The 24,982-nt window shown below is 38.3% G+C and overlaps 2 protein-coding genes and 1 long non-coding RNA gene across 3 annotated transcripts in view; 2 read left to right on the top strand and 1 right to left on the bottom strand.

Moving 5' to 3' along the window:
* HACL1 (2-hydroxyacyl-CoA lyase 1) overlaps window positions 1-14,871 on the top strand; it is a 20,494-nt gene extending 5,623 nt beyond the window's left edge. The window contains exons 5-17 of the mRNA XM_059845668.1: window positions 1,896-1,968; window positions 2,455-2,532; window positions 3,511-3,605; window positions 4,007-4,119; window positions 5,779-5,914; window positions 7,046-7,151; window positions 8,514-8,597; window positions 8,892-8,993; window positions 9,896-10,050; window positions 11,222-11,380; window positions 11,670-11,777; window positions 12,380-12,566; window positions 12,940-14,871. Of these exons, the coding sequence (XP_059701651.1) occupies window positions 1,896-1,968; window positions 2,455-2,532; window positions 3,511-3,605; window positions 4,007-4,119; window positions 5,779-5,914; window positions 7,046-7,151; window positions 8,514-8,597; window positions 8,892-8,993; window positions 9,896-10,050; window positions 11,222-11,380; window positions 11,670-11,777; window positions 12,380-12,566; window positions 12,940-12,972 (1,429 nt within the window). The 3' untranslated portion in view covers window positions 12,973-14,871. The remainder of the gene's footprint in view (window positions 1-1,895; window positions 1,969-2,454; window positions 2,533-3,510; window positions 3,606-4,006; window positions 4,120-5,778; window positions 5,915-7,045; window positions 7,152-8,513; window positions 8,598-8,891; window positions 8,994-9,895; window positions 10,051-11,221; window positions 11,381-11,669; window positions 11,778-12,379; window positions 12,567-12,939) is intronic.
* LOC132327079 (uncharacterized) lies at window positions 2,525-24,982 on the bottom strand. The gene is made up of 3 exons (XR_009486440.1): window positions 24,472-24,982; window positions 8,381-8,448; window positions 2,525-3,100 (listed from the first exon to the last, which is right to left on the bottom strand). It is a non-coding gene; the product is annotated as an uncharacterized LOC132327079 (long non-coding RNA).
* COLQ (collagen like tail subunit of asymmetric acetylcholinesterase) overlaps window positions 24,310-24,982 on the top strand; it is a 41,319-nt gene continuing 40,646 nt past the window's right edge. Inside the window, exon 1 of the mRNA XM_059845805.1 lies at window positions 24,310-24,541. Within this exon, the coding sequence (XP_059701788.1) occupies window positions 24,436-24,541 (106 nt within the window). The 5' untranslated portion in view covers window positions 24,310-24,435. The remainder of the gene's footprint in view (window positions 24,542-24,982) is intronic.

Raw genomic sequence — 24,982 nt, 5'->3', positions numbered from 1 at the left:
CTATTTGACCTTAGACTAAAAAATATTATAGGAGAACCTTGCTTTTGAACAGTCAGGAGTTCAATTAGAAGAAAGAAGTGTGCATGTAATTTACTTATGGATTTGCAGAAGACGTTTTTGAGGGTAAACTGCATTTTCAAGGGTAAAACCTCTTGATATTCCTGCTGAAAATTGCCCGCCATGCTGCTGCCTCCTGTCCTGTCTCATTCTGAGCAAGATTTTGTACCTCATTCTGGCTGTGACAATAGACTCCAAAGACAAGTGTGTGGTAGTTGGCAAGACTGGGAGTAAACACAAGCATGCTGAAATTGCAGTTAAATTTTTTTTTATCAATTTATTGAAGTTCTTCTCCTGCAAGTCCATTAGACTTACCATTGTTAGTTTCATTATAGTCAAATGTTCTTTCTGCTTCACTGTTTTTTTTGCCTTGCTTTATAAGCATTGCTCTTCAAAATGTCTACAATATTGTGACAGTAGTACAATGATTTCCTTGAGGGAAAAACTTATTTCTAGTTAGAATTATTTAAAACTTCAAGGGCAAAACTAAATCTTTTCAAGATATAGCTGTTGGAGTTGGCTTTCTAAATAGTAGACCAGTTTTGTAATTGTATTTCATTTTTGGGAAGTAGTTGTTCATTGAAATATTTAAATAAATTTGAAAGAGGCAAGTGGGAGGAGCAAAGGGTTTGTCACTGTCAAACAGTCTTGGATAGTAATAATCATTTTGTTGAGGGGAGAGAATAAGCAGAATAAAATGTGTAGAGCAGTCACCAAGTGAGTTTTTCCATAATGATTTTTCATAGAGGTAAGATGCAGCCTGAAGTTCTCATTTCACTGCTCCAGGGGATTCAAACAGAGATTTTTCATTTATGGCAGAGAAATGGCCTGGTTATGAAGCTTGGATCTAGATACACATATCCCCCAGTCTTATGGGTGATTAAATTTAGGATTATGCGTGGAACTCACTGCTAATGTTTCAACTTGATACATTGTGTAGATAAATGCAGTCTATAAGGCCATATCTGAAGAGAAATTGTTTAGGAGAAAAAGCCTAGAAAGCTATAGACCCAATATTTCAATATAGTGCAGATGAATAAGGAGATCATTAAAACAACTTTCCTCTGTTGACTCAGCACTTAGCATTTTAAGGAGTTTGACCTACAATTTGAATAAAAGACAGGTTTTCATTCACTGCAGGAAAATTATTTATTATATTTTGTGGAAATTGCAGTAAAAATGCTCCTGTGAAATGTATAAGCCTCATTATAAAGTAATACTGCCTTCCTCGCATAGCTGTGAACTGATTTAAGTTCAGGACTGCTTGCAGGCATCTTCATTTTTTGTCTGTTTCTTCTGGTTTTGGAGTTTTTTTACTAAAAATAAAATACAGAGAGTTATGCTCTCAGCCAACTTACTTTGCTGTGTTGCAAATTGTATACAAAGAAATCATAATCATTTTGAAAAATTGTATCCTAGCTTGTTTCTTAGTTCTAGTGTTTGTGCATGTTACAATATCCTTTATAAACACACATCTTAATACTTTTTGGACCAATCAATACTTTCTAACTTCTTATTAGGTGTTATCATTTCCTCAAACCACTGTGTCACCCATATTTTCAAACTTGAATGTAAACTGCCTGCAATAGGATTTGGTTTTAGAACTTCTATGTCCAAGTCACTTAATATGGCCAAATTGTCCCAAAACTGGTGACCCAAAAGCTGCTGGGAAGGCCACTGGCTGACACTGATGTTTAGAATCCATTTCTGTATTCTGTATCTATTCTTGTACAGCTCTGGGGATGCTGTATTTATATGTGTGTATATATATATATGTGTGTATGTATATATATGTGTAGTTACAGGGATTTTTGTTTGTTTTTAATATACTTTTCTAGGCCTTTGATTGTTATTGGTGGCTCTTCTGACAGAAATCAGGAAACCATGGGAGCTTTCCAAGAATTCCCACAGGTACACAGACATATAGCTTTCTACAGGAAGGTTTCTGTTAAAAAATTCTTATTTCTTAATTATTGTAGGAAAAACAGTCCTGAACACCAACATTTCCTAGCAGATCTTATAATGCTGTTTATTTGCTCCATCTACTGGTTTAAAATCGACACTGTGTAAATACAGCAGATTGCCTTCATGTTGGAATTCATACTCTGTTTTAGGTTTTCAGCTAGTATAAATTACCTTTGTTTGTTCTGAGGTGGACAAAAGCAAAATGTCCAAGAAAATAAACCAGTTTATGGGGGAAGGAAAAAAAAAGCTAAAAAACTTAAGCACACAGAGGAATGAGTATGGTTTTGACCATTTTCACCAGCTGCTACTGCATTTTTTATGGGGAAGTTTCCACCTCATCGGTTTTCATCTGGCATTTCTTTCATTTTATTCATGTGGAAATTAGAAAATTACTTTGATAAATCAATGCAATGGTTATTTGCCTCGATTCAGGTTGAAGCTGGCAGGCTGTACAACAAGCTGTCTGTCCGCCCAAGCAGCCTGGAAGTTATTCCTGCTGTTATTGAAAAGGTATGAAAAAATACAAAAGAAACAACAGAACATCAGGTAACTGTCTTCTGTTTAGGTTTTGAGGGTTCATTTTTGTATAGTTATTATTCTAAGTAATTTGCTGTGGCAGAAAGGAGGTGATGGTTGATTGAGTAGATTAACAACTGGGAGGTTCTGCCTTATGAACAGTGCTGTGGAGTAGGCTAGAAATAGACCCTAGTCCAGTCAGATGCTTACTGATCCCTGCAGTGATTTTTGTTAGCTTCAGATAGAGTTGGAAAATTTTTATGAAATAAATGCTCTTAGGGAGAGCTGCAATAACTGGAAATGTAATGCTTCAGCTGTTTTACCGTGGTCATGTGAAGGAGACTTGGAGGGGGGCAGTGGAGATGGTTGTGTTTGGGGTTTGAGTTTGGTTGTTGTTCTGTTGGGTTTTTTTGAGAGTGAGAAAAAACATCCTTATCTCAGTGCTTCAGAGAGGATTAGAGAAGTCTCTTGGTACTGCTGTAGCAGCCCTTCAGCCATGTCAGCAGAAATTCTGCATACAGTCATACTGTTTCCAGAAGTGCAGATTCAGCAGAGCATCTACCTGCAATAGAAGAACTGGGATCAAAAGTAATAGAAAATGGAGGCATTGGTTATCTTAGTCTTACTCTGTTTGTGCTACTTTAAGTAGAATTCAGCATGAATATTTAATTTTGTATCTCCAAATATATCAGCTGATAAAGCCATTGTCTCATTGCAGATTAAACAAAGAATTTAGAGTCTAATACTGTTCATCTGCTGAAGGGTATCAGCTGGTATATAAGAGAAAGTGTAAATAGCTGTCAAAACTTTATTTTGTTGGTATAAATCCATGGAAGCTTCCACTATGATGAATCAGCAAAATGAAACTGAACGCCTTGTCTGCCTACAGCAGAGTTTTCTTGCTTTTTTGAATATAAATATGTTTAAAATCCTGTCAAACAGTGATTAAAGCTGTGATTGTATGTTTTCTAGGCTGTAAGAACCAGTATGTATGGTCGTCCAGGTTCCTGCTATATTGACATACCCGGGGATTTTGTGAATCTTCAGGTGAATAAGAGCTCTGTCAAGTACGTAAAGATTACGTTCATTGTTTTTAAAGTTACTGAACAAAAGAAAGATTTATAGGTCAATTTCTTTCCTAAAACAAGAAAATCCAACCTCTAAATGTGACATTCCATAATAACATGTTACAGATTACACTTTGTAATGAAATGTGCAAAAAAGAATGAGTTAGTATGGTAATATAATGATGTCACTCTGTACATCTCTGAAACAAAACTACCTACATGATTAAAGAGACAAGGAGGGAAAACTTCAAAGGCTGTTTTGAAAAAATATTTCCAGTTCTAATAAATGCTGTAACATGGTGTGTAGCAACTGCAATTTTATGCCCAAACAATAGGTTTTGTCTTTCAGCATTTCTTGTTTTGAATTTTTAAAGAGCCTCTTTTGTTTTACTTGGCTGCAGGTACACAGAATGCTGCCTGCCACCTCCCATCAGCATGGCTGAACACTCTGCTGTATCCAAAGCAGCCTCTGTCATTGCTCTTTCCAAGCAGCCTCTGCTCATCATTGGCAAAGGTAGAATGCTTTGTTGTAGCTTTGAACTGTGCATATTTAGGACAAGAACAGTGATTGCTTTTCCCCAGAAGTGTTACCCGTCTTCTTTTTAGTCTAACAAACCAACCAACCAATAGTAAAACCACAAAATTCTTTGGAATTTAATGTTAAAATCTGCTCTGGTTTTAGAATTTTTTCCTGTTCTTGAATAGTTTATTTTTCATCTAGTTTAAAGAAAAATCAATTTGTAAAATACAGGTTTATGTAGAAAAAAAATCAGATAACTGTTGTCTTTAATCCTAGAGCCAATACCAAGGAATCACTTCCAAAATTCTGAGCAATTTAAATTCTTTTAAAGAAATTATATTCTCTGCTCTGGCATATATAGCAAGAATCAGAGTAACCAAAGGTCATTTTTCTCTTGGTTCTTGCTGAAAGTGCCAGCCTACCTGTGTGGGGATGTACAGCAACACAGCAGGTGCTGCTGCTGTTGCTGTTTTACAGACTTTTCTTTGTACTCTGCCAGTCTAATCAATTCCTGGAGATGGGGGGGTAATTATTTTCTGTGCTGGTTCACTTCTTTTATGCCTCCTTGTGGAGTGTTGGCCAGTGCAGTGGTGTTTCTGTTGAAGATACAGGTCAGCTAGGAAGAGAATTAAAATAACCAGCTCATTTAACCCTGGCTGTTTTCCTGCAGATATGGGGAATGATCTCAGTCTGTGTTTAATTGGAGAGTGCAGTGATTGAAATGAGATGGATCTTATGATTGATTTGGTAACGAAATTGAAAACAGAAGGTGCATCAGAAGAGATTATGGGATGCTTTTTTTTTTCTCTCTGGCTGGATACACAGGAGGAAAAGGGTGTTCTTTGAAAGTGAAAGGTGAAAACTCAAAAAAAAAAAAAAAAGTGTTTTGTCTATGTCAGCAATTGAGAATTTACTCAACAAATGTACCTGGACTTTGCGCTATATATTATTGTTAGCAGAATTTTTTTTGAAAGATTTGCAAAAGTATATTTTTCTGAATTTAAGACTCATAGATTCAAGCCATTGCACAGGGACCAGTCAGTTAATCCAGGTTGCCTGGGCAAGCTTAATTCAGCAGCCATGTACTGCTGCAGCATCACAGGAAATCTGTGCACAAATACATACCTTTGCAAGGACTTGTTTGTACTTCTCTCTATGCACTAAAGGCTTCTAGTAGAGTCTTTGGGCAGGTTGTTATGGAGCAAGGGGTAAGCAAGAAATGACATGGCACAACATAAAAGTCATCTCGTGTTGCTGCTGTAGAAGTCTCTGTCCCATAATACCAAATTTCACTCACTAGAAAATTGTCATTTTGAATAAACAAGATCTCCTCTTTTTCCCTGCCCTGCTTTATAAAAATTGATAAAACTTTATAAAAGAGTTAAAATAGATAAAAGTTGATAAAAGAGTTCAGCTGAAGTCTTACAAGAAAACCAAGCAAACAAAACTTTTTGTTGAAAATATGTGAAATTTTAACTGCAGATATCTGTGGTTTGGCATGTTTAGTTTTGAGTTCTTTAGAATGAAAAGTAACAGGCGGATTTCATAATGGGAAACAGTACTCTTTCTGCCATAATGTAATCAACTTAATTGAAGTGCAAGCAAATACAGCTGGTTTCTGTAGTATTAAGCAGTCTCTTTCATTTCATTCAGGTGCTGCTTATTCACATGCTGAAAACAACATCAGAAAGTTGGTGGACCTTTGTGGACTGCCTTTTTTGCCTACACCAATGGCAAAAGGAGTAGTTCCTGATAACCATCCAAATTGTGTAGCTGCAGCAAGATCAATGTAAATATAAAGCAAGGCTTCTAGTCCTAACAGCTGAGAAACAACTAGGAATTTTGGTGGGCTACAGATGCCAGGGAAGAGAAAATTCATACCACAAAAATTTTTTCGACTACGTTTTGCATCTCACTGTAGAGCACTGGAGATCCTGCTGGAAAAGGGATTTAAGTGGATCACTTTAGAATGCTGACCAGAAAGATACTTTAAGATTTATTATATTCTGTATCTATGAAACCTATGGCAAGTAGATGTATTAATGTTGCTAGTGTGTATTTTGTAATATAAAACAGAGCTGGCAAACAGTTTATGTTAAACGTTTGACTTTGTACACTAGACAAACTCCTTCTTTTTACTTTAACACCATAAACAGAAGCTTGAACTGCCCATGTTGCAGTTGAAATTTTGCCAGCTGTTGTTTCTGTGTGGTGTTTGCAATACCCTATCACTAAATTGCACTTTATTTATAAAAAAAAGTAAGATATTTCAAACTACCCTGAATGACTATGTTTAAAGTGATTTTTAACAGGGTTTTTTTTGGTCTTTGGCAAAGTTAATGTGAATGGACTCTAAGAACCCTACTATGTATGAATCTGCACAGTCAATTTGCAGATGGAGCATTTATATACCCTGGAAGTAAAATGCTGTCCATTGCTGAGCATATTAGCTTTATCACTGTTAAGCATTCTGCTAGGAAGAATGGAGAATAAAAGAATATACCAAATATTGTCTGCCTATCTGAAAGGTAAATTAATGGCAGACTAAACTGAGAGGCCCATACCAATCTTAATTTTGGCACCACTGTTGCCAGTGTCACAATAGTGAATCTTTTGCTTTAACCTCAGCATCATTCTAGCATCTTGTTGATCTCCTAATGTAATGATTCCTCTCCTATATACAGTATAATAGGAAAATAATAATTAATTTTCTTAAGTTCCTTAACTCTAGAATGGCTTGGTGATTGGCTGTATAAAAGGATACAGGGTTTTGGGGCTAAGCAAGCAGCTTAGAGAAATGAAGAATTGTATTTGTATTCTGGGGTTTGCTGTGATGGTTACGGTTGTTTCTAATTTTGCAAAGATTGTTAAATGTAATAGTGATTCCTTCTTATCTGCTTCTGTCATTTCCCTTTATCAGGGCATTACAGCATGCTGATGTAATTATCTTGCTTGGTGCAAGGTTGAATTGGATTTTGCATTTTGGTCTTCCACCAAGGTATCAACAGGATGTAAAGGTTATTCAGGTAAGCAGGAAAATTATTATCACTTAATAGAAGTCTTCTGTGTTCTAGCATTGACCAGAGCAATTATTGTAAAATATTTTGGTAATGTATTTCATGTGGCCAATACTGCCATATGGACAGTGCAGTATGATGCATATAGTTATGGTAATTCTCCAGAAATACTTACGGTATCTTTAATTATTGTTTTTACTTCCTGTTTTTTTTTTTTCAAGAATGCTTACAATATTGTTCCTAGTATCAAGAGCTTGGTGCTGCTGTAATGAGGAGGGCAGACACATCTATGCAGTTGACTAATACAGGGTTAGACTCACAATACTGTTGTGATCTTTGGAGCATTGGAATTTCTATGATTGAAAGAAAACTGTCTTTGAAATTGTGGAATCTTTCATACTGCTCTCTTGGCTGACTTTTTTCTGAAAAATAACTGCAGATCCTGTCTTAATGTAAGAGCTCAGTCACTCAGAAATGAAATAAGAGGAAGACAGACTGTCAAATGCATCAATTAGTTAAACAGTCTGCCAGCTCTTAGAAAGAGAAATCTTTAAATTTTGTCCTTAAAATCTCCTCTCCAAGACTCTGTGATCAAATAGTAGAAGTTGATCCAGCATATTGACTGTCCTGGTTACACTGACCTGGAACATAGTCTAAAGTTCCAAACTTCACTTCAAACTTAATAGCATTAATTTATAAGCTAATTTTTTAAAAATACACGTCATTTTTACAAATAGTACCCATTTTATGTTTTCTCTTCCTAAAAAATTTAAAGATAACATTTTTTCATCTCGCTTAATTTTTTTCACTATCAGAGATTAGTATTAAAATATTAAATCGCTTCATTGTCTGTGTGACCCGGTCAAAAATAAGAGTTTATGTAACCTTAGAGGGCTCATGCATCACTGATAGATTTGCTTCAGTAGTTGCAACTTAACTTTTCAGTTTCTTCATGCTAACTAAGTTCTTACTGTCAAGTAGTATACACACAGTTTTCTCAGTGAGAAAATTGCTGCTTTGTATAAGTATACTGAACCTAGATTTTCAGCTCACATACAATGCTCTAATAAAGTTCTACAGTGTCTGCAGGAGCTTGAAAGAAGCAAGCAGTCAACTTAAAGGATATATATGACTTTTCATTAAAATAAGTATGTACCATAGGGTTTTGTATGTACCATACAACCCCTTTGTAAAAAGAGTTTCCTGATGTCATGTCAAGGAAAGACAAAGGAAGTTACCTGTGCAGCCAAAACAGGGTATGAAGACAATGTTAGACATCTATGTTAGGGCATGTTCCTCACTTGAACTGCAAAAAAAAAAATTCTGGTTAATATCCTTGAGTTAATGGTTGTTTTTCTTTTTGAAATACAGATTGATATTTGTGCAGAAGAGCTGGGGAATAATGTAAGGCCAGCTGCAACTTTATTAGGTGACTTAAATGCCGTGACTGAGCAGGTAACGTAATGTCCCATGTCCTCTGGTTTTGACCTCAGTTTCCTCTGATTCATGTGATGTAATTTGCCAGTTAAAAATAAAAGAAAAAAAATCCCAACTGTTCAAGGAAGACCATTTTTCAGGCAGTATATTCATGTTGCATATCCAGCCTATTCTCAAATTTTCTGTTAAAGATTCTGATTAGCGTTACTGTGATTGTGCTGGGATGGTTCTTGGTAATGTTATTATTGATGCTTTTGTTGTCTCTTAAACATGTCAAAAGACCCCCTTTACAACATTTCAATATTGTTCCAGCTCTTAGAAGAGTTCAACAAAAGATCATGGAAGTACCCTTCTGATTCAGAGTGGTGGCAGAAGCTGAGAGGGAAAATCAAGAACAATGAGGAAAGCCTGAAGGTAGCAGGACATTAAAGAAATTAAAAGGTTTCTTGCTATAACAGGCACTGATAAATTGTCAGTTTTGTAACTGGTCTATATCCAGCTTCCTCAATTATTTCTCAGTTAAGTCGCCCAGACTTTGAAAATTTGTACCATTCTAGTACAGGCTTACTCTTCTGTATTCTATGATTGTGTATAAATTCAAGCTGTGTAGAAATCATTACACTTTGGGATTGGATTCTTAAAGCCAGAGCTTTAGTAGCTTCTTAGTAGAAGACCACAGCCAGAGCTGCTGTATTATGGGCAGTGGCTTTTAAGCAATGGACAGATACTCCAAGTGGAAACTGGCTTAGGTGAAGACACATGCTTAGTTTTCTTCTAATTGTAATCATGTTTGTAATTGTGCAGTTTAGCAGTGCTGGTCTAGGTTAATCTATGTTAAAAGCAAGTAGCTGTTAAGGCCAAGAGACCACAGATGATTGGTATATACCTAACTTTGTGTAATTCATATTCTGCAATTTCAGGTGCATGTTCCCAAGACTGGGATCTAAAATAAAGTCATTTTAGAAGATTGCTCTTTTGAATTGTCTCCCAGCACACAGGTGACAGCTCACTTAGGGTTGTCAATAGTCACATCTGGTACGGAAAAATTTCATGAGCCTCTTGGGTTAAACTGAGTTTTAATTGCATCTGCTAATGATAGGCCATTGAAGGGCTGCTGAGCTTGCTGAGCCTCTGATAAATATATTGTGTCCCCAGGATAGATACAAAAGGAGTGACCTTGATTCAGTGCCCGAAAAACCAAATACTTCAGCCTTACCTAGCAGAGTGTATTTTATTTCCATCGTTATTATTTATGTGTCTCTGTTTTTCACCCTAAATTCTATTCCTGGGATTTACTAATATATTTTCTTTTTAAGGGATTAGCATTGCAGAAATCCCTGCCTATGAACTATTATACAGTCTTTCATCACATCAGACAACTGATACCCAAGGACTGCATTTTAGTAAGTGAGGGAGCAAACACCATGGACATTGGACGAACTATGCTTCCAAATTTCTATCCCCGTCAAAGGTGTGATATCTTTTGTTCTGACTCAACATGCTACATTTCTGCATGAATGTTTTTAATTAGCTAAGAAGTAAAATGGCCTGGAAAACAGAAGTATAATATGTTGGGAGAGGGATTAAGGAAAGTTCTCTGCTCACATACTGATGTCCTGTCATAGATTGTAACAATTCTCTGCACACTCTGTAGCAGAATTATAATAGTTGCTCTCTTCTTATTGAAAGAGAGTGATGAGCATTGTGTTCAGTTCCCCGACCTTGATGTTTGTTTCTGTGTTCAGAGTCTGTGGTAAATATTGATGAAAATGAAAAACTAAGAGATACCACATGCAGAGATTATTGGGATTCTTATGTTGAAAAGAATTCACCTGAAGAGTTTTTCTTTGGAAGACTTCAGAACAGGGAAAACTTGAAAATTGGATTATATATTGGGCATGCTTTGATGTAAACCTGCACGCCTAAGATGTGGGTACTCAAAATACTGCTTTGTGAGCAAAACAACCAACACCACCCATGTACTTCCAGTAGAGCTGGGGAAAGAGTGTGTATTTTTCCCCCTTATTTAAAAGAAGTACACAGTAATGTTACTGGTTGTCTCGTCAGACTGCGCTGCACATGTCTGAAAGGAAATTCGAGCAGTTAACCCTAGAATAATCTAGTGTTTTATGTACTTTTGTATCCATTATGTGCTTCTGATGGAAATGATCTAACTAAATTATAGCTTTCAATTTGATTTCAAATGGTTGAACAGAAGACTAAAATTTGAACAACAGTATTTAATCAATGTCTTTCAGACTAATAGTTATATTTTCAAGGAATTAAATAAAGAAATATTTCATGCTGTCTGTCTCTACAGTAATTGAATGTTTATGAAATACTGTAACTATGCAAGCTAAAAGCATATGAGAATAGTTCTTTATTGTAGCACTAGTGTACAAGACGTCTTCATTTTAATTTGAGTTCCAGTATGTTTATATCACTTAAAACATTTGCAGTTTTATCAAATGTTTGGCTGACTATAATAATCTCTGCATGTGGTATCTCTTAGTAACAATTGTTTATAAAACAATATTTGCATACTATATGGCCAAGTATTAAAAGTAAAAGTAAGGCACCATGAATTAATTAAAGAGATTGAGTAGAAATAAAGGGATAGTAATTCTGTATTCTCCCTTTAGGCTTGATGCAGGTACTTTTGGAACCATGGGAGTGGGACTGGGTTTTGCCATAGCAGCTGCCATGGTAGCCAGGGACCGCACACCTGAAAGGCGTGTTGTCTGCATTGAAGGGGATAGTGCTTTTGGATTTTCTGGAATGGAGGTGGAGACTATCTGCAGGTAACTGGCTTTTTTTGGCTCAAGAAGATGCTCTTCAGGGTCACTTTAACTAGAAGAATTTAACTGCTGGTAGGTGGGGCATCCATAAAACACATGAAAACAAGCCAGAAAACATGCATGCTCATTTTTTATGTTGTTGTGATGTAGTACTTTACTAGTGATGGTTGAATCATATTTCACGTGGAAGTGGGAGGATTTTTTTGCTTTACTTGTAAGGAAAATTACACTCTTAGCATCTTACAGAAGGGGACAAGTATTTCAGAATTCTTCCATGTGTGTCTTTTTATAGATACGACTTGCCAATCCTGATAATTGTAATAAACAACAATGGGATTTACACTGGTTTGGATGCAAATTCCTGGGAGGCGATGTTAAAGTCTGGTGACCCTGCTACACGGTAAGCATCTTCAAAGTATGTCCTTTGTAACTGTTGAAGAAGTGACCAAAATGGTCATTCTATTAATTTTTAATGCTTTATGATCCAGATTAAAATTACATTTATAAAATCAATTTAGTCCTGGGCTAAGTTCATGTAGGTAAGAACCAGTTGCCAAAAGTAAACAGCCAACCTAATTCCAGCCTACTGTTTGCACAACAGTGCAGCAGAGAGATGATTCTCTATTAGTTTTCTCAGGTTCCTGCAGCAGTTCAGCCCACACAGTACAGAGTTCATAGTAGCCTAACTTTCAAAATCCTGATACTCTCCAAAATTACCTGAGTTCTGAGTTTACACAGGACTTCTGCTTCTGAGCTGAGATCTCTGTACAAAGAGAACTAGGCTAAAGCTTAGCTGAGGAATGACTCCACAAGATAAGAATGAGTACAGTATCCTATAAACACATCTTAGGTGATACAGGAACCATAGTTCTTTCAGACCAGAAGAATTCATCAGGCCAGCACAATAATCATCTTGCACTTCAAAATTGGTGCTAAAGTAATTAAATTAGTCAGCTGGGCAATTTTCCCATGCCATTAGTCATGTTTTCCATTCTCTTACAGTGTGCCTCCTGTTTCTCTCCTGCCAAATGCACACTATGAGAAAATTATGTCTGCCTTTGGAGGTAAAGGATACTTTGTTGAAACACCAGAAGAATTGCAGAATGCTCTGCAAGCAAGTGTGACTGACAAGCAAACACCTTCTCTTATAAATGTAATGATTAATCCACAATCTGAGAGAAAGAAACAGGTATGTATGTGTTTTCCTTTCTTTTTCTGCAAGCTTCATGGTGTTGAGCTTCTGAAAACCTTAGGGACTGTCATTTAAACCACAGAGGAGGCAGGATGGTTGCAAGGAAGAGAGATTGTTGTTAGATTTGGGAGATGGAATTAACAGGTCCTTTTACACCATGTCATGCCATCTGCTTTTCTTCCAATCTGCTTGTTTGGGTTTTTCCCCTTCCTGGCTGTATAGTGTCCTTAATGACTGTTTCCAGAATTTAAGCTAGACCAAAGGAGATGAAGCATTTTTGAGCTGTCTTTGTATCCTGTGGATTCCCTCTTACTGTTTGCCTGTTCTGATACAGATTTTGTTCTGTGTTGGTTTGTTTTTTTGCTTTCAGGAATTTCCCTGGCTGACTCGTTCTAACATGTAGTAGAAGAGGAAGATGATGGTGGTGCAAGGCAGCATGTTAAAGAAAACTGAGTAGTTTTTCTGGAAGTGGAACTGATACAACTGTATTTTACATAAGCATTGGAACAAGTGGGATTTTAGAACTGCTGTTAGAGGAATCTCTAAATGCTGAAATTAGGTAATTGTAAAATGAGAAAGACACATATGAATGTATATCAGGCCTTCTTACAGATTGTACACAAACACTGATGATAAAATTATAAACTTTTTCTCTTACTCAGAGTAATTTCTATTATCTGTGAATTAAAATCTTGAATGTTCTGGATGAACAGAATAAAATGAGGGTTTTATGCTGTCTGAAACACAGAAGTGTTTGCCAGTCTGCAATTATAGTAGCTTGATTTTTAACCAACCACACCACCATTCTGCTTGATAAAAACTTTGTCCTCTAAGGACCAATCCAAAGTGTCTTCTTGTGAATAATTCCTGATTGGTCTCATTATGCATTGAAACCTGTTGCATTGGTAGTAGCTTCCTAATTTTACAGACTGATTTTTCAGTTTCTTCTGAATGTGGAAGTAGTGTATTAAAAATGCAGCCTGACTCAAGGGCGAAGCTTCTGTCTACTGAATTTGTTTTTACTAACTGGAACTTACGATGTTCGTAGGAAAAGCAAACCCTGGATTTTTGTTTGAAGTTTAACTCTTCACAAACACCACCATGTCTGTAGGCTGAAAACATGGCCATATTTATTAGTGAGATTTCCAGTATTAATAGATTGTAAATCGTTATAGTCAGAAGCATTATAAATAAAACATTACCATCACCATATCTGAAATATCAACAGTGACACCAACAAAAAGACCACAAAAAAACCCCAAAAAACCCACATGAAAACAAAATTTTAAAAAATCCCTCAACAGAGCAACAACAATAAAAACTATTAGACTGGAGCATAATGTTGATTTTTGGATGGCATCACACAGCAACCACCAGTGTTTGTGCTGTGGCTAACTAATTGTACAACAAAGGTTCTTCATGTAACTGTATAGAGACCTAGAGTCCCACCTGCACTGTGATGCAGAGGTGACATTTAAAGCAGATATTTGGCCTGCCTGGCATTCTGTCTGCTGTGTTTTCATTTGTTGCTGCATCTGACAATCTGACTTAGAGTTCAGACTTGAGAAATAAAATAGCTCTTTGTCTATGCTTCTGTCATGACTTACAACAGTTACTATGCAGGATACTCTAAACAGATTACTTTATATTTACATCAGTTCTTAAATGCACAGGTTCTTTGTTGTTACATGTGCAGAAGGGAATATTCTGTCTCTGATTTGAGTTTTGCTTGCTTTATTTTCTATTATTCCATTGTCAGTGTCAGTTATCTAGTGGATGGAAGACACTTGATCTGAGGAAAAAAAGCACTGGGCTGGCAGGGGATTGTGGCCTGCAGTCAAATTTGTTGAAAAAGGCTTGGCTTATTGGGAATGGCACTTTGGTTTGGGTCTGGCCCAAGGCCATGGGTTACTGTTAGGCAGAGGAATGTAGGAATGTCTCTGCACACTAGTACAGGGAGATAATATCTGAAATAATCTGAAGTGCAAAAGGATAAAATCCTAGAAGGGATACAACTCACAGAAAAACATAAATCTGCTGAGTTGCTGTGTTCTCTGGGGTACTCTGCAAGGAAGGTGGAACAATGTTGAATCTTGACATTAATTTTGTTTCATTCTTCTTGTCTCACAAATTCATTTTGATATGTTTCTGTGATTAAGCACAATCCATTATCATGGTGTAAAATATCTCTAAGCGTTAATGCTGGAACTGACCACAGCGGAGATAATTTGTATTGGATAAGCAAATGTAGAAAATACTGGTTTATACTTGAAAATTAATAAAAAGTGATTTTAATGCCGTTTATGCTTTAATGAGAGTGTTTGAATTATGTCAGCATTTTGTGTCAGCTGTTGGAAACTGGCTTACATTTGATTTCCTAAATGTTGTTGAATAACTACAATAACATGCACAATTTATACAGTTTACATACAATAACAAGTCAAGATGTGTAAAATGGAAAGAAAAGAATTTGAAACTCTGGGGAGGTGATAACATAATTGATAACATCAGTGTGGATTTCATTAAGCTTTGAAAAGCTTACGAAAGAATTAACACCGCATTTCTTATTGCTTTGAAATAGACACAATACCATGATACAATAGAATTTCTTAGGTTGTAATGATTAGGGGTTTTGAGATGAGAGAGGGCACAATTTCCATGTAAAACCAAGGAGAGTGAAATCTCTGCTGCTTTGTTTATAAAGCTTAAGTCCTTGGTATTGTTTTACAGCATGGAGTTGATCTAAGAGGAGTATTAGGCAGATGAAATTGCATGAAAGAGAACAGTTTCAAAGGTGAGACAGAAACAAGCTGTCTCTGAAATGTCCTAATTTAATTAAAAGGAGCAAAAAATTACAGATGTTCTTAGCTTGGAGATTGCTGTTACTCATGTGGTTTTACCCAACTGGAAGTTTTTCTTCAACACCAGAACTTGGAATTAAAGGTATTGAACAGTCTCAAGAGGAAGAAAATGTCTGGGCCTCAGCTGAGGGAAGATGCTGTGAAAGAGGCAGTGAGTGTAATTTACTGAGATATTCCAGGAGAAGTTCGTGTTTAAGAAAGATGCAGTTCTGAGTCTCTTTCTTACAGTTTTCAGGTAAATCAAGAATACTTGAAATACTTGCTGTACATGTTATGGGTGCCCTCCATTAATCATTAGTACAGAGCCTTTTCTAACAGGGGCCTGCTCAGTTCTTGGGGTTAGGAAGCCCAAGGTTCAGTCCAGCAACACTTGTCCTCTTCAAAGACACAGAAAGGCTTTGAAACATGGGACCAACAAGTGGTACAGGAAAAGTATTACAGAGATGTCCAAAACCCAACAGGTAATTTCATTATGGGACCAGAGGTGAAACCATTAGGAGCCACAAAAAAAAAAAAAAAAAAGGTCTGGTATGAGAAATAAAAACCATGGAATCACAGAATATTTGGAGTTGGAAGAGTCCTGGAAGGATCATCCAGTCCAGCTCTTTAAGTGGGTGGCCCACAGGGATCAAACCCCCAACCCTGGCATTGCTAGCACCATGCTCCAGCCACCTGAGGTAAGAGGTCATGTTTGTTACTGTCTCAGCACCTCACAAAATAGCATGATGAGTTGAGTATGTGTTCCTGCAGCCCTTGTGTGCTCAGCTTGCTAACAGGTTTAGTTTGCAATAATTCCAAACTTCTCAGGAATTGTGTTCCACCTTCAGTCTGCAGTGAATTCTGGAGGCTCTGCCCTGTGAGCATTTGGGTGTACAGTGTGTCTGCTTGCCTTCAGCTGTTATGGCCACATAGCACATACCCGTTGTGATGAGGAGTCACATGTAGGTTTGGTCTGGCCAGATTTGATTTTAAGCATTCCTTCAAAAGCCCAAGTACACAAAACAAGCAGCAATGCATCTTCTGCTCTGCTGCTCTGGACCCACAGGCAACAAGAATCTGCTGCCTGGAAGCTGTGGTTAAAGTCTTATTAGGAAATATGTCTTCTGCACTGAGTACCTCTTATTTTATATGTTGGAATGAAATCCCCCCCTGCAGCTCTTTTCAGGCTGTTTAAAGAACTTGATGGCTGTACTTAGAGGAAAGAGGGCTTGGCACTCCTCCACTTAATAATGTTCTGAGGTGAGACCAGGTGTCAGAGCTGCTCTTCTGTATGCAAACTAGCAATGTGACTTCTGTCAATTTTTTGACTTGTAAGTGAATATTGAAATGAGTAAGACACAGCTATTCTGAAGGAGATATTTGCTGTTTCTTTTGATGAGGTGATTGAAACCAGATGGACAAGCTTTAAAGAGGCCCTCAGTAAAGCAGACCCTTCCAGGTAATTATGACACATGTTAATATAAATGGGAGTTATTTCAGTGACTGTTCTTTCCAGGAATCTCTAAGATGCCTGAAATAGTGATGAAATAAGTAAGAAAAGTTAATAAAATTACAGCCTGCTTCCTTGAGTCAATATGAATATTAAGAAATGTTGGGTTTCATCAGTGTAATGGGGTGATAGAAAAAGCAAGTGAGGATGCTGCTGAAAATGTTGCATAGTTTAATCTGGAATTATTTTTCTTTTTGTCAGCTATAGAATGTCTGAGCAATCTAACTAGCAATATTGTATAATACCTTGGATCAGATTCTAAACTGGATGCAGAGAAGGGATGCTTTTGAAGAGAGGGTATGAATTGCTGTACTTGAGATTTGTAGAAATGGATTAGCATCTTCCCTAGGATTGTAATGGCCATGATCACACGAATGTAAGCGGCTTAGAACATCTTTGCACATAAGTGATGGGAGATTTCCCCTAATGCTGGGAACGTTACCACATGAGGAAGATAGTGGAAGACTCACATAAGCCTTTTTACATCTCCAAATCTAACAGTTTGTGGCTCTTCATTCCAGAAAGCAGTCTCTGTTCCTGGGCGTGAATTTTGTGCAGTGACTACCTGTAGCTGTTGTAGCATGAAACTTGTCATAACCTGCAGGCCTACCTGAGAACAAAACTGTTGGAGAGAGAGGCCATGCGTTCTCCTGTGTGGGTTTGCCTACCTCTGCATACCTTGCAGCTCCATGGGTGGTGTGATGTTGACACACACTCAGTGAGCCAAGCTAGAGCTCCACAATGTCTGGGTGCAAGTCCTTTAATTAAATCTTCACATGAAAAATATATTTTTCTTTAAATTTGCACTTTTCTAAGTGTTTGAAAGATTTGTCTTCTGTCTCCTTGGCATTGTCATTAAGACAATGTGCATGTATGGCATTTTATAAGCCTTGGTGCTGGGAAGTGCTGGTACCAAAACTGGTGGATATGCAAATACTTCAGATTCTAGCCAAAGCTGGGCCTTAGCCAGGTCATAAACCACTTGCTTTCTCTGCAAAAGCAGAGATAGCATTCAAGTGCCCTGAAATTAAGTAAAAGGTATGTTAGGTAAAATAATATTTCAGCCCTGCCAGGAATTTAAATCTACCCATCCTAAGCAGCTAATGCTGGGTCTCATTTTATGTAGTTTAAATCAGCGAGACTGTATTAATGATTTTGGTGCAGAAGCTGTTTTTTCTCTAAGTTTTCATCTCTATGTGCCAAATTGCCATTTGGTATTTAAGGTCTTAAATACAAATTAGTGAAGCTTCAAAAGTAGGACTTTATGATGGAAATTCTAATGCAGCCTTAATTAAAGTTCCCTGGTTCTGCAAAGGGTGCTGGGAAAATGCTCTACTCTAATTTGATTAGGTTCAGTTATCCTGTGTTTGGGAGATGACAACCCTGGCATCCCAGAATAACTGGGCAACAGGCAGTGCCCAGGCATTTTCTATGGCTGCCGTGGTAACTCTGTAGCTGGGCTTCAAAATTTGAAGCACTGTAAAAAGAGAAATCCTCTCCACCTTTAGCCTGAACCAGCATCTTTTAAAATCAGCCTGAGATTCATGATCAGCTTACAAAAACAGAGCAGTTTTCCTACATAGATGTGGCTTGCCCAGCAGCTATGATGCCAGAGGACTCTCACTGGCTGTAGTGTCATGGTCAGCACTTGTAGCCATCCATTTGCTTAAAACACCCTAAAAATCAAAAACATTCTGCTATTTCTTCTTGCTATTCCACTGTGACCTATGTCTTTACCTTTCCCAGCTTTATAATGTTGGTTCTTCTGTCAAGCCTTTGGGTAAAACCTTGGATGTTGTCCTCTACCACTGCTCCCCAGGTGTGTTTAGCAGCTCTGCTCCTGGTTTTGCATTCTGTAAGTCACAGGATCCCAAAACATTTAGTGCCCAGAGGTATCCAAGAGAGAGAAAAATGAGCCATGGGAAAATGAGGCTTCATGCTATTTAAAAGACAATGTGTCTGCAGCCTTTTCAGGCCCTGATTTGCCAAGGCACCTACACACATGCTTCATTTCAGGAGCACCTTCCCTGCTTTCACTTGCAGTTACACTCATGATTAAGTATTCTCCTGAGTTAGTGGTGTTTTGGCCACTCACCTGAAGGGCACTACAACCTTCTGTAGAGGATCCCTGTGTCTGGGGGCATTCTCCTAGGCATGCATGCCCTGGTGTTTGGATCCATGTTTGTTTGCATCTCAGTGGTGTAACGGGCTGTACTGCATGTATGAAAGTCAGGAGCAGGATGCTGCATTGCCAGGCATCCATGACACTCTCTGGAATTAAAAGTCCTGAGTTTAGTGTGAGCATTAAAATAATGATGTTAATAATTTTTTTCTGAAAAAAAAAAAATTAAATTTTCTCTGTTGACAGAGAAAAAAGAAGACTGTGGTGTCTAATTCATTGGGCTCTTTGGCAAGATAGATGATAAATCACATAAATTAGGAGTTGTGGGAACCAATTACTGCCAGATATTCCTGTGTCCTGTGCCTCCAGCAGCATGGCAGCAATACTGGTACAGGCAGTGAGTTCTGCAGGCATTTACTAGCAGAAGTAAATAGAAGTAGACAATCCAAATGAAAAGAAGACAAAAAAAAATTACTCTGCACACAATTTCCATCATCTCTAGTTGCAAGTACCAAGACCAGACTGGGTTATGGCTGTGACTTGTTTGTGATTCACTGTCCAAGGATGTTGAAGACAATTTATCTACTTAGATACTGGTGACCGGAGACCTCAGTTGGCTGGGACTATGACTGTCAAGGCCATCTTCTTTTTCCTACAGGACATTTTTCTATTAGTCATTCAGAGGTTTTGCATGTTTGCCCCAGATTTTCAAAACCTGGCAATCCTGGACATATGCCTTTATTCTCTGCATATGTGTGAGCATGTAGGATGAGTGCATCTCATCCAAGAAGCATTGCCTGTTCTGCAGTTTGAAAGGCGAGGTTTAAAAGAAAAATGAAGTGAAAAAGAGGAAGAAGAGCACTTTTATAAAGGACAGCATCTGAATTATTGTTTTAAGGTTGTTCTACTTAGTTGTGCCCTCCAACATTACAAGTCCACAAGTGGGATGGTTTTGGTAGCTTTGATGGAAGTCACTTTGAATTATCCCATAAGCTTTAATCATGCCCTTAACTCATTTGTTCTATAGTCTTCAGTAGAAAAAGGAATGTGCATGGGGATTACTCATTGAAGTGAAAAAAAAAAAAAAAGTGAAGGACTGAGCCTTTTAATTAAATCTTAGTTACATTTCAAGATGAACTTTCTAAACATGGAATGAGGGCTGGGCTGCTCTGTAAACAAATACACTCTGAGGAGTGTAAAGATAAATCGGCTTCCCTAGTCACTTCTGCATTTCTGTGAACCACAGAGTACAGAGAAAAGAGGAGGCCAGAAGGCTGCTGCTTGTTGTGAACTGTATAACATCCATTAAGTGCCTAATTTGCGAAAAGGAGTTGCTTTTGGAAATTGCTAGTCAGGAGTGTCCTGCCATCAATGTCCTCCTTCATCCTGTTTGTGCCGTGGGTGGTAATGTGAAGACTGACTAGTGCTGGCTTGCCTTTAGCCAGCCACCTGCTCCTGTCCTGATATCCAGCTGGGAGACTGGCACGGCTGGAGCTGTGGGTAAGCCAGAGCTCCATCAAGTGGGAATGTGCTTGGGTTTACTTCATCACACAGCTAGGGTCTGTTCCTATATGGGCTTCTGAATTAAATTTAAATACACCAGCAAGAAAATGGTGAAGACACTCACTGGCTTTCTGCACTTACTATCATTTTGCTTCAGCAGCTGCCTTTGTATTTTAGGTAACACATCTCCCAAGGTGATGTTAGCTGTGTTGTCATAGCACTAAATCCAAGTGTTAGACATAACTGAGTCAAGTGTGCAAAACTGAACAGGGATTTTTATTGTGAAAAACAATTGTTGCTAAATAACTATCTCACAAGGAAAATGTAATTATAAAGATTCTTTTCCAGCCCCTGCTCTAATTGAATGAACAGAATTCTTCTGTACTGCTCTGCAGACACAAGCTGTTATTGAATTACTGCATTAACTTGGGGTTGCTGTTTTACCTTTGCCCCACTCAGCAAAAGAGCTTTCAGACTTTTGAACTAGAAAGTCTCAATTATATATTGAGTATCTCAACAGGACAAGGGGGAATGGTTTTAAACTAAAAGAGGCTAGATCTAGGCTAGATAAAAGGAAGAATTTTTTTTGTGGTGAGGATGGTGAGACAGTGGAACAGTGTGCCCCAAGAAATTGTGGATGCCCCTTCCCTATAAACATTCAAGTTCAGGTTGGGTGGAGCTCTGAGCAACCTGATCTAATTGAAATGTCCCTGCTTATTGCAGGGGTTTGGACTAGATGACCTGTCTGACCCAAATTATTCCATTATTATCTTTGTCCTTTTAACTAGAATGGTGTTCACAAAAGAATTTGAGATTGATGGTATTTTAACTATATTCATTTTGCCTTGTCTCATTGATGTAGGACCTGCCAACCAAAATTGAACAGCACTGGGAAGAAGCTTTCTTTTTAACAAGTATTCATTAATTCTTACATAGAAAATGGTTCATAAATTCTGTTTACATGGCAGTGTCATCAGCAGATTCCTCCATATGATTCTAAGAGTTCAAGTTTGGGCTGAAAAGGTCAAGCAACAACTCCTTGAACAAACAAAGTTTCCAAGCTATTTTTTTCCTTATGTGTTGGTTGGCTTTTGGCATTTTTAGTTGTTGTGGCATCTACCACAAAGTAAAAAAATAAAAAAGGAATAGCTGGAGAAATGCCTTGCTTGGCTGAGCAAGTTCTTGGGGCTCAGGGCCTGGAAAGCCCATGTTTGTCAGGTCTCTCATGCCAGACTCCCCCTGCTACATGACACGTTCCCTCCTCAGGATTCTCCTTGCCATAGGCACTGCTGCCATGGAGGCCAGAAAGAAGCTGTGTGTCCAGGTGTGCAGCCTTGCCATCCAGCCTGGAACAGGGAATGTCACTCTGCTGAGCTGCCACCTGCCAAAGTCCAATCAATAAGGCCACAGCCACTGACCATTTTATTTCCAATGGACTTTGTCCTTCTCTTGTGAAACCACTGCCAACCTTCCAGCAGTCTCAGCTGGTAAGGCCAACACCTCAAAATTCGAGGAAGCAGAGCACAGGACTTGCACTCTGACATGGCCTGGCTCGCTGGCCTGTAATGAGAGCTCTCCACTAAAATCTAAAGAGAGAATGGAACTACATCACGAAGAAGAGGTCTCTTCAAATGAATATAAGTCCAAACATCTCATTTTGAGTTTTTGTGGGCAATGGTGTGTTTTCCACTGAAGAGTGTGTGCCCACAGAGCTTTCTTCTTTCATTGTCTGAGAGCCATTTCAGGTCAAACAGGCTCAGAGTGATGGAGATGCTATGCTGAAAGAAGGGAGAACATTAACAAAACTTCCATTTTAATCAGGGTTCTCCACTGCCATAAGTGGATTAAAAAGTCTCTATTTAAGAATTGACTGCAAAGCTAACTTTATGTGTGTTTTGTAATTCTGAACCAGCCCTGGCTTTCTGTATCACTTCTGGCTACCTCCGATATAGAATCATAGAAGGAGGGGAAAGATATTAGTCCTACTGCATGATCATCGTCCTTTCTAGTATTATTGGATTGATTATTTCCTTATCAAATAGAATTTGTTTTGTACTAGAAATTTCTACCAAAATTTTCAATTGCTAAAAGGCTGCAGGAGGATTTCAGCAGGATTTGAAATTATTCACTTGTTCCTTTGACTAGCTATTGTGTTGATCACCTATTTTCAGAGGTGAATATTTTAATACAATCTTGACATTTTAACTTTTGAGCAATTATTTTCCAGCCTCCATGCAGACTTCTAACACAGGGATTGCAGCTGGACATTTGTGTGCTTAGGGCTTGTGATGATAAACTTCCCAAGAGCTATCCTTTCCCACTGAAATATAGCATGCCAAGAGAACTAATGGCACTCACTTAACCTATGGTTATCTTGGTCAAAGAAGAAAAAGACCAAATTACTATCTTCACTAAGAAAAGCCAAATACTAAAAAGAAAGAGACAGTGGAATAAAGTGGATAAGATTAAATTAAAGTAGAAAATATGTTATCCAAAACATTGTAATACTGGAAAGAGATTTTAGAAAGCATTATGCTCATATTAAGCGTGTCCTTTAGGGATAGAAATGTATAAGGCAGATGTGATTCTTCCCATCTAGCCATTACATTTAGAAAATTTTGTCAATATGTTTGCAGTGTGTTGAAAGTAACAGCCAAGACTGTTTTAACCAGAATTGTGGAAATATCTCACTTTGCTCTTCAGTGGAATTCATGTCCAGGGGGACATGTCACCATTTCTGTCAGTGAGAACTCTTTTCAAATGGGGAAAAAACATCAATTCTATAATTAATCCAAAGTATTTTCACGTTTTTCTTGGGGGAAACCATAAACAGTGGGCAAAGAAAACCATCTCCATCTGGGAGAGAGTAATGTTTTTCACAGCAAAAGATGTACCTCTAATTTTCATGGAAACCACTGTCAGATTCCAGGCAGAGAGGAAGATGTCTCTGCTACTTATTCAAAGGGCGCAAAGTAATCTGTAAAGCCCTGCATGTTGCAATAAGGCACAGAACCCCCAAACTTTTGTACAGGTAGCAAGGGCACCTGCTCCTTTTCAGAGAGGAGGAGGAGGTTTATTTTCTTCACATGGTGCTGTGTATTGTGTTGACCATCTCCACACCCGGAGCTGATAGTGTTTAATTCACCCCATCATGGCACTTGTATTGTTTCTTCCCCCTGCTGCAGCCCATCAGTGAACTCTGCAATCCTGCAATGTCTGGCACTGTCAGAGATACTGTCATTTTCACTGAAATCCAAAACAATAATGTGTTTGTGGGTTCATGAAGCCTTTGTGGCACCCCTCACCTTGAGCTGCACTCTGTACATGAATGCAACACGCGTAGCTACCAGGGATGAGCAGATGGTAGGTCACTGCTCATCTCTCATTAAGGCAATTAGTGACCTGTGGGAGATGATCAATCAAGGATTTTATCCATCTCGATGCCAGTGTCTGGTTGCCTGTACCGAAGGATTCTGTTTACAGTCCAGTTCTTAATTTCTCCCATTCCTGCTCATCATTATTATTATCCAAAGAGCCTTTTTGCTTCTGTTAGCAAAACCAGAATCCCCCACGCCTCAGTTTTAGCAGCTAATGTCCACAATAGGGGCAACTGATCCAGCACAGGAGTTAAATATAACTGTCTAGTGTAAGGAGAAGATTTAATGGGAAATGGTTGGCATTCCTTCTTCCTAAAGGCATGGAGAGGGAGGGGGAAAAGAGAGAGAGAGAGAGAGAGAGAGAGAGAGACGTACACAGACAGACACACACGCATCCCATAGTGAGGGCAGGCAGAGGCAGAGAGCAGGCAAGGCAGAGAGGGAGAAAGGGGAGAGAGAGAGCCCCAAAGCAGCCTTGTGCCTCTGAGCTGGGCTCTGCCAGGGCAGAGCCAGCATGTTGGTCCTCAGCCCTCTTGTCCGGGGATCTTACCTGCTGCTTTTCTTCTGCTTTGCTTTGCCTCAGACTGCGTACGCTGACAATGTCTTCTCACTTTCAGCAGGTAAATTGCTTTAAGTCATTACTTTTCCTCGCTTGGAGCACTCTGCACTCCGATTCTTGCACTTTCTGGTGATTGGGAACACAGGAGGAAAAAAAAATCCTTCGAATTGCAGATTTTGGCTGAGAGATTTTGCATTGCAGATCTGCTCTGCCACAAGTCAGGACATTATGTTGCCTGGTCGGTTTTGCTTTTTGTTTTATAATTTCTGGTTTTAAACCCCTCCCTTCCCTTTCCATGAGAAATAATGGGAAAGATTCTCAGCTGCTCAAAAATGCTTTTTTTCCATTGGCCTCTGTGGTGCTGTGCTAAGGCATGAATCTGGCCCAATTTGTTTATTACTTGCATGTCTGCGTGTTTCTTTCTATTTTGGATGAGTTTAGGTAGAATACAGCAAGGGAAAGAAAATGAATCTCAATGTATATCTGCTTCTATAAATAAAGC

This window comes from Haemorhous mexicanus, chromosome 1, assembly GCF_027477595.1.
Source record: "Haemorhous mexicanus isolate bHaeMex1 chromosome 1, bHaeMex1.pri, whole genome shotgun sequence".
NCBI lineage: Eukaryota > Metazoa > Chordata > Aves > Passeriformes > Fringillidae > Haemorhous > Haemorhous mexicanus.
Note: the sequence above shows the minus strand (reverse complement) of the source record. Positions and strands in the feature narration are given on the sequence as shown.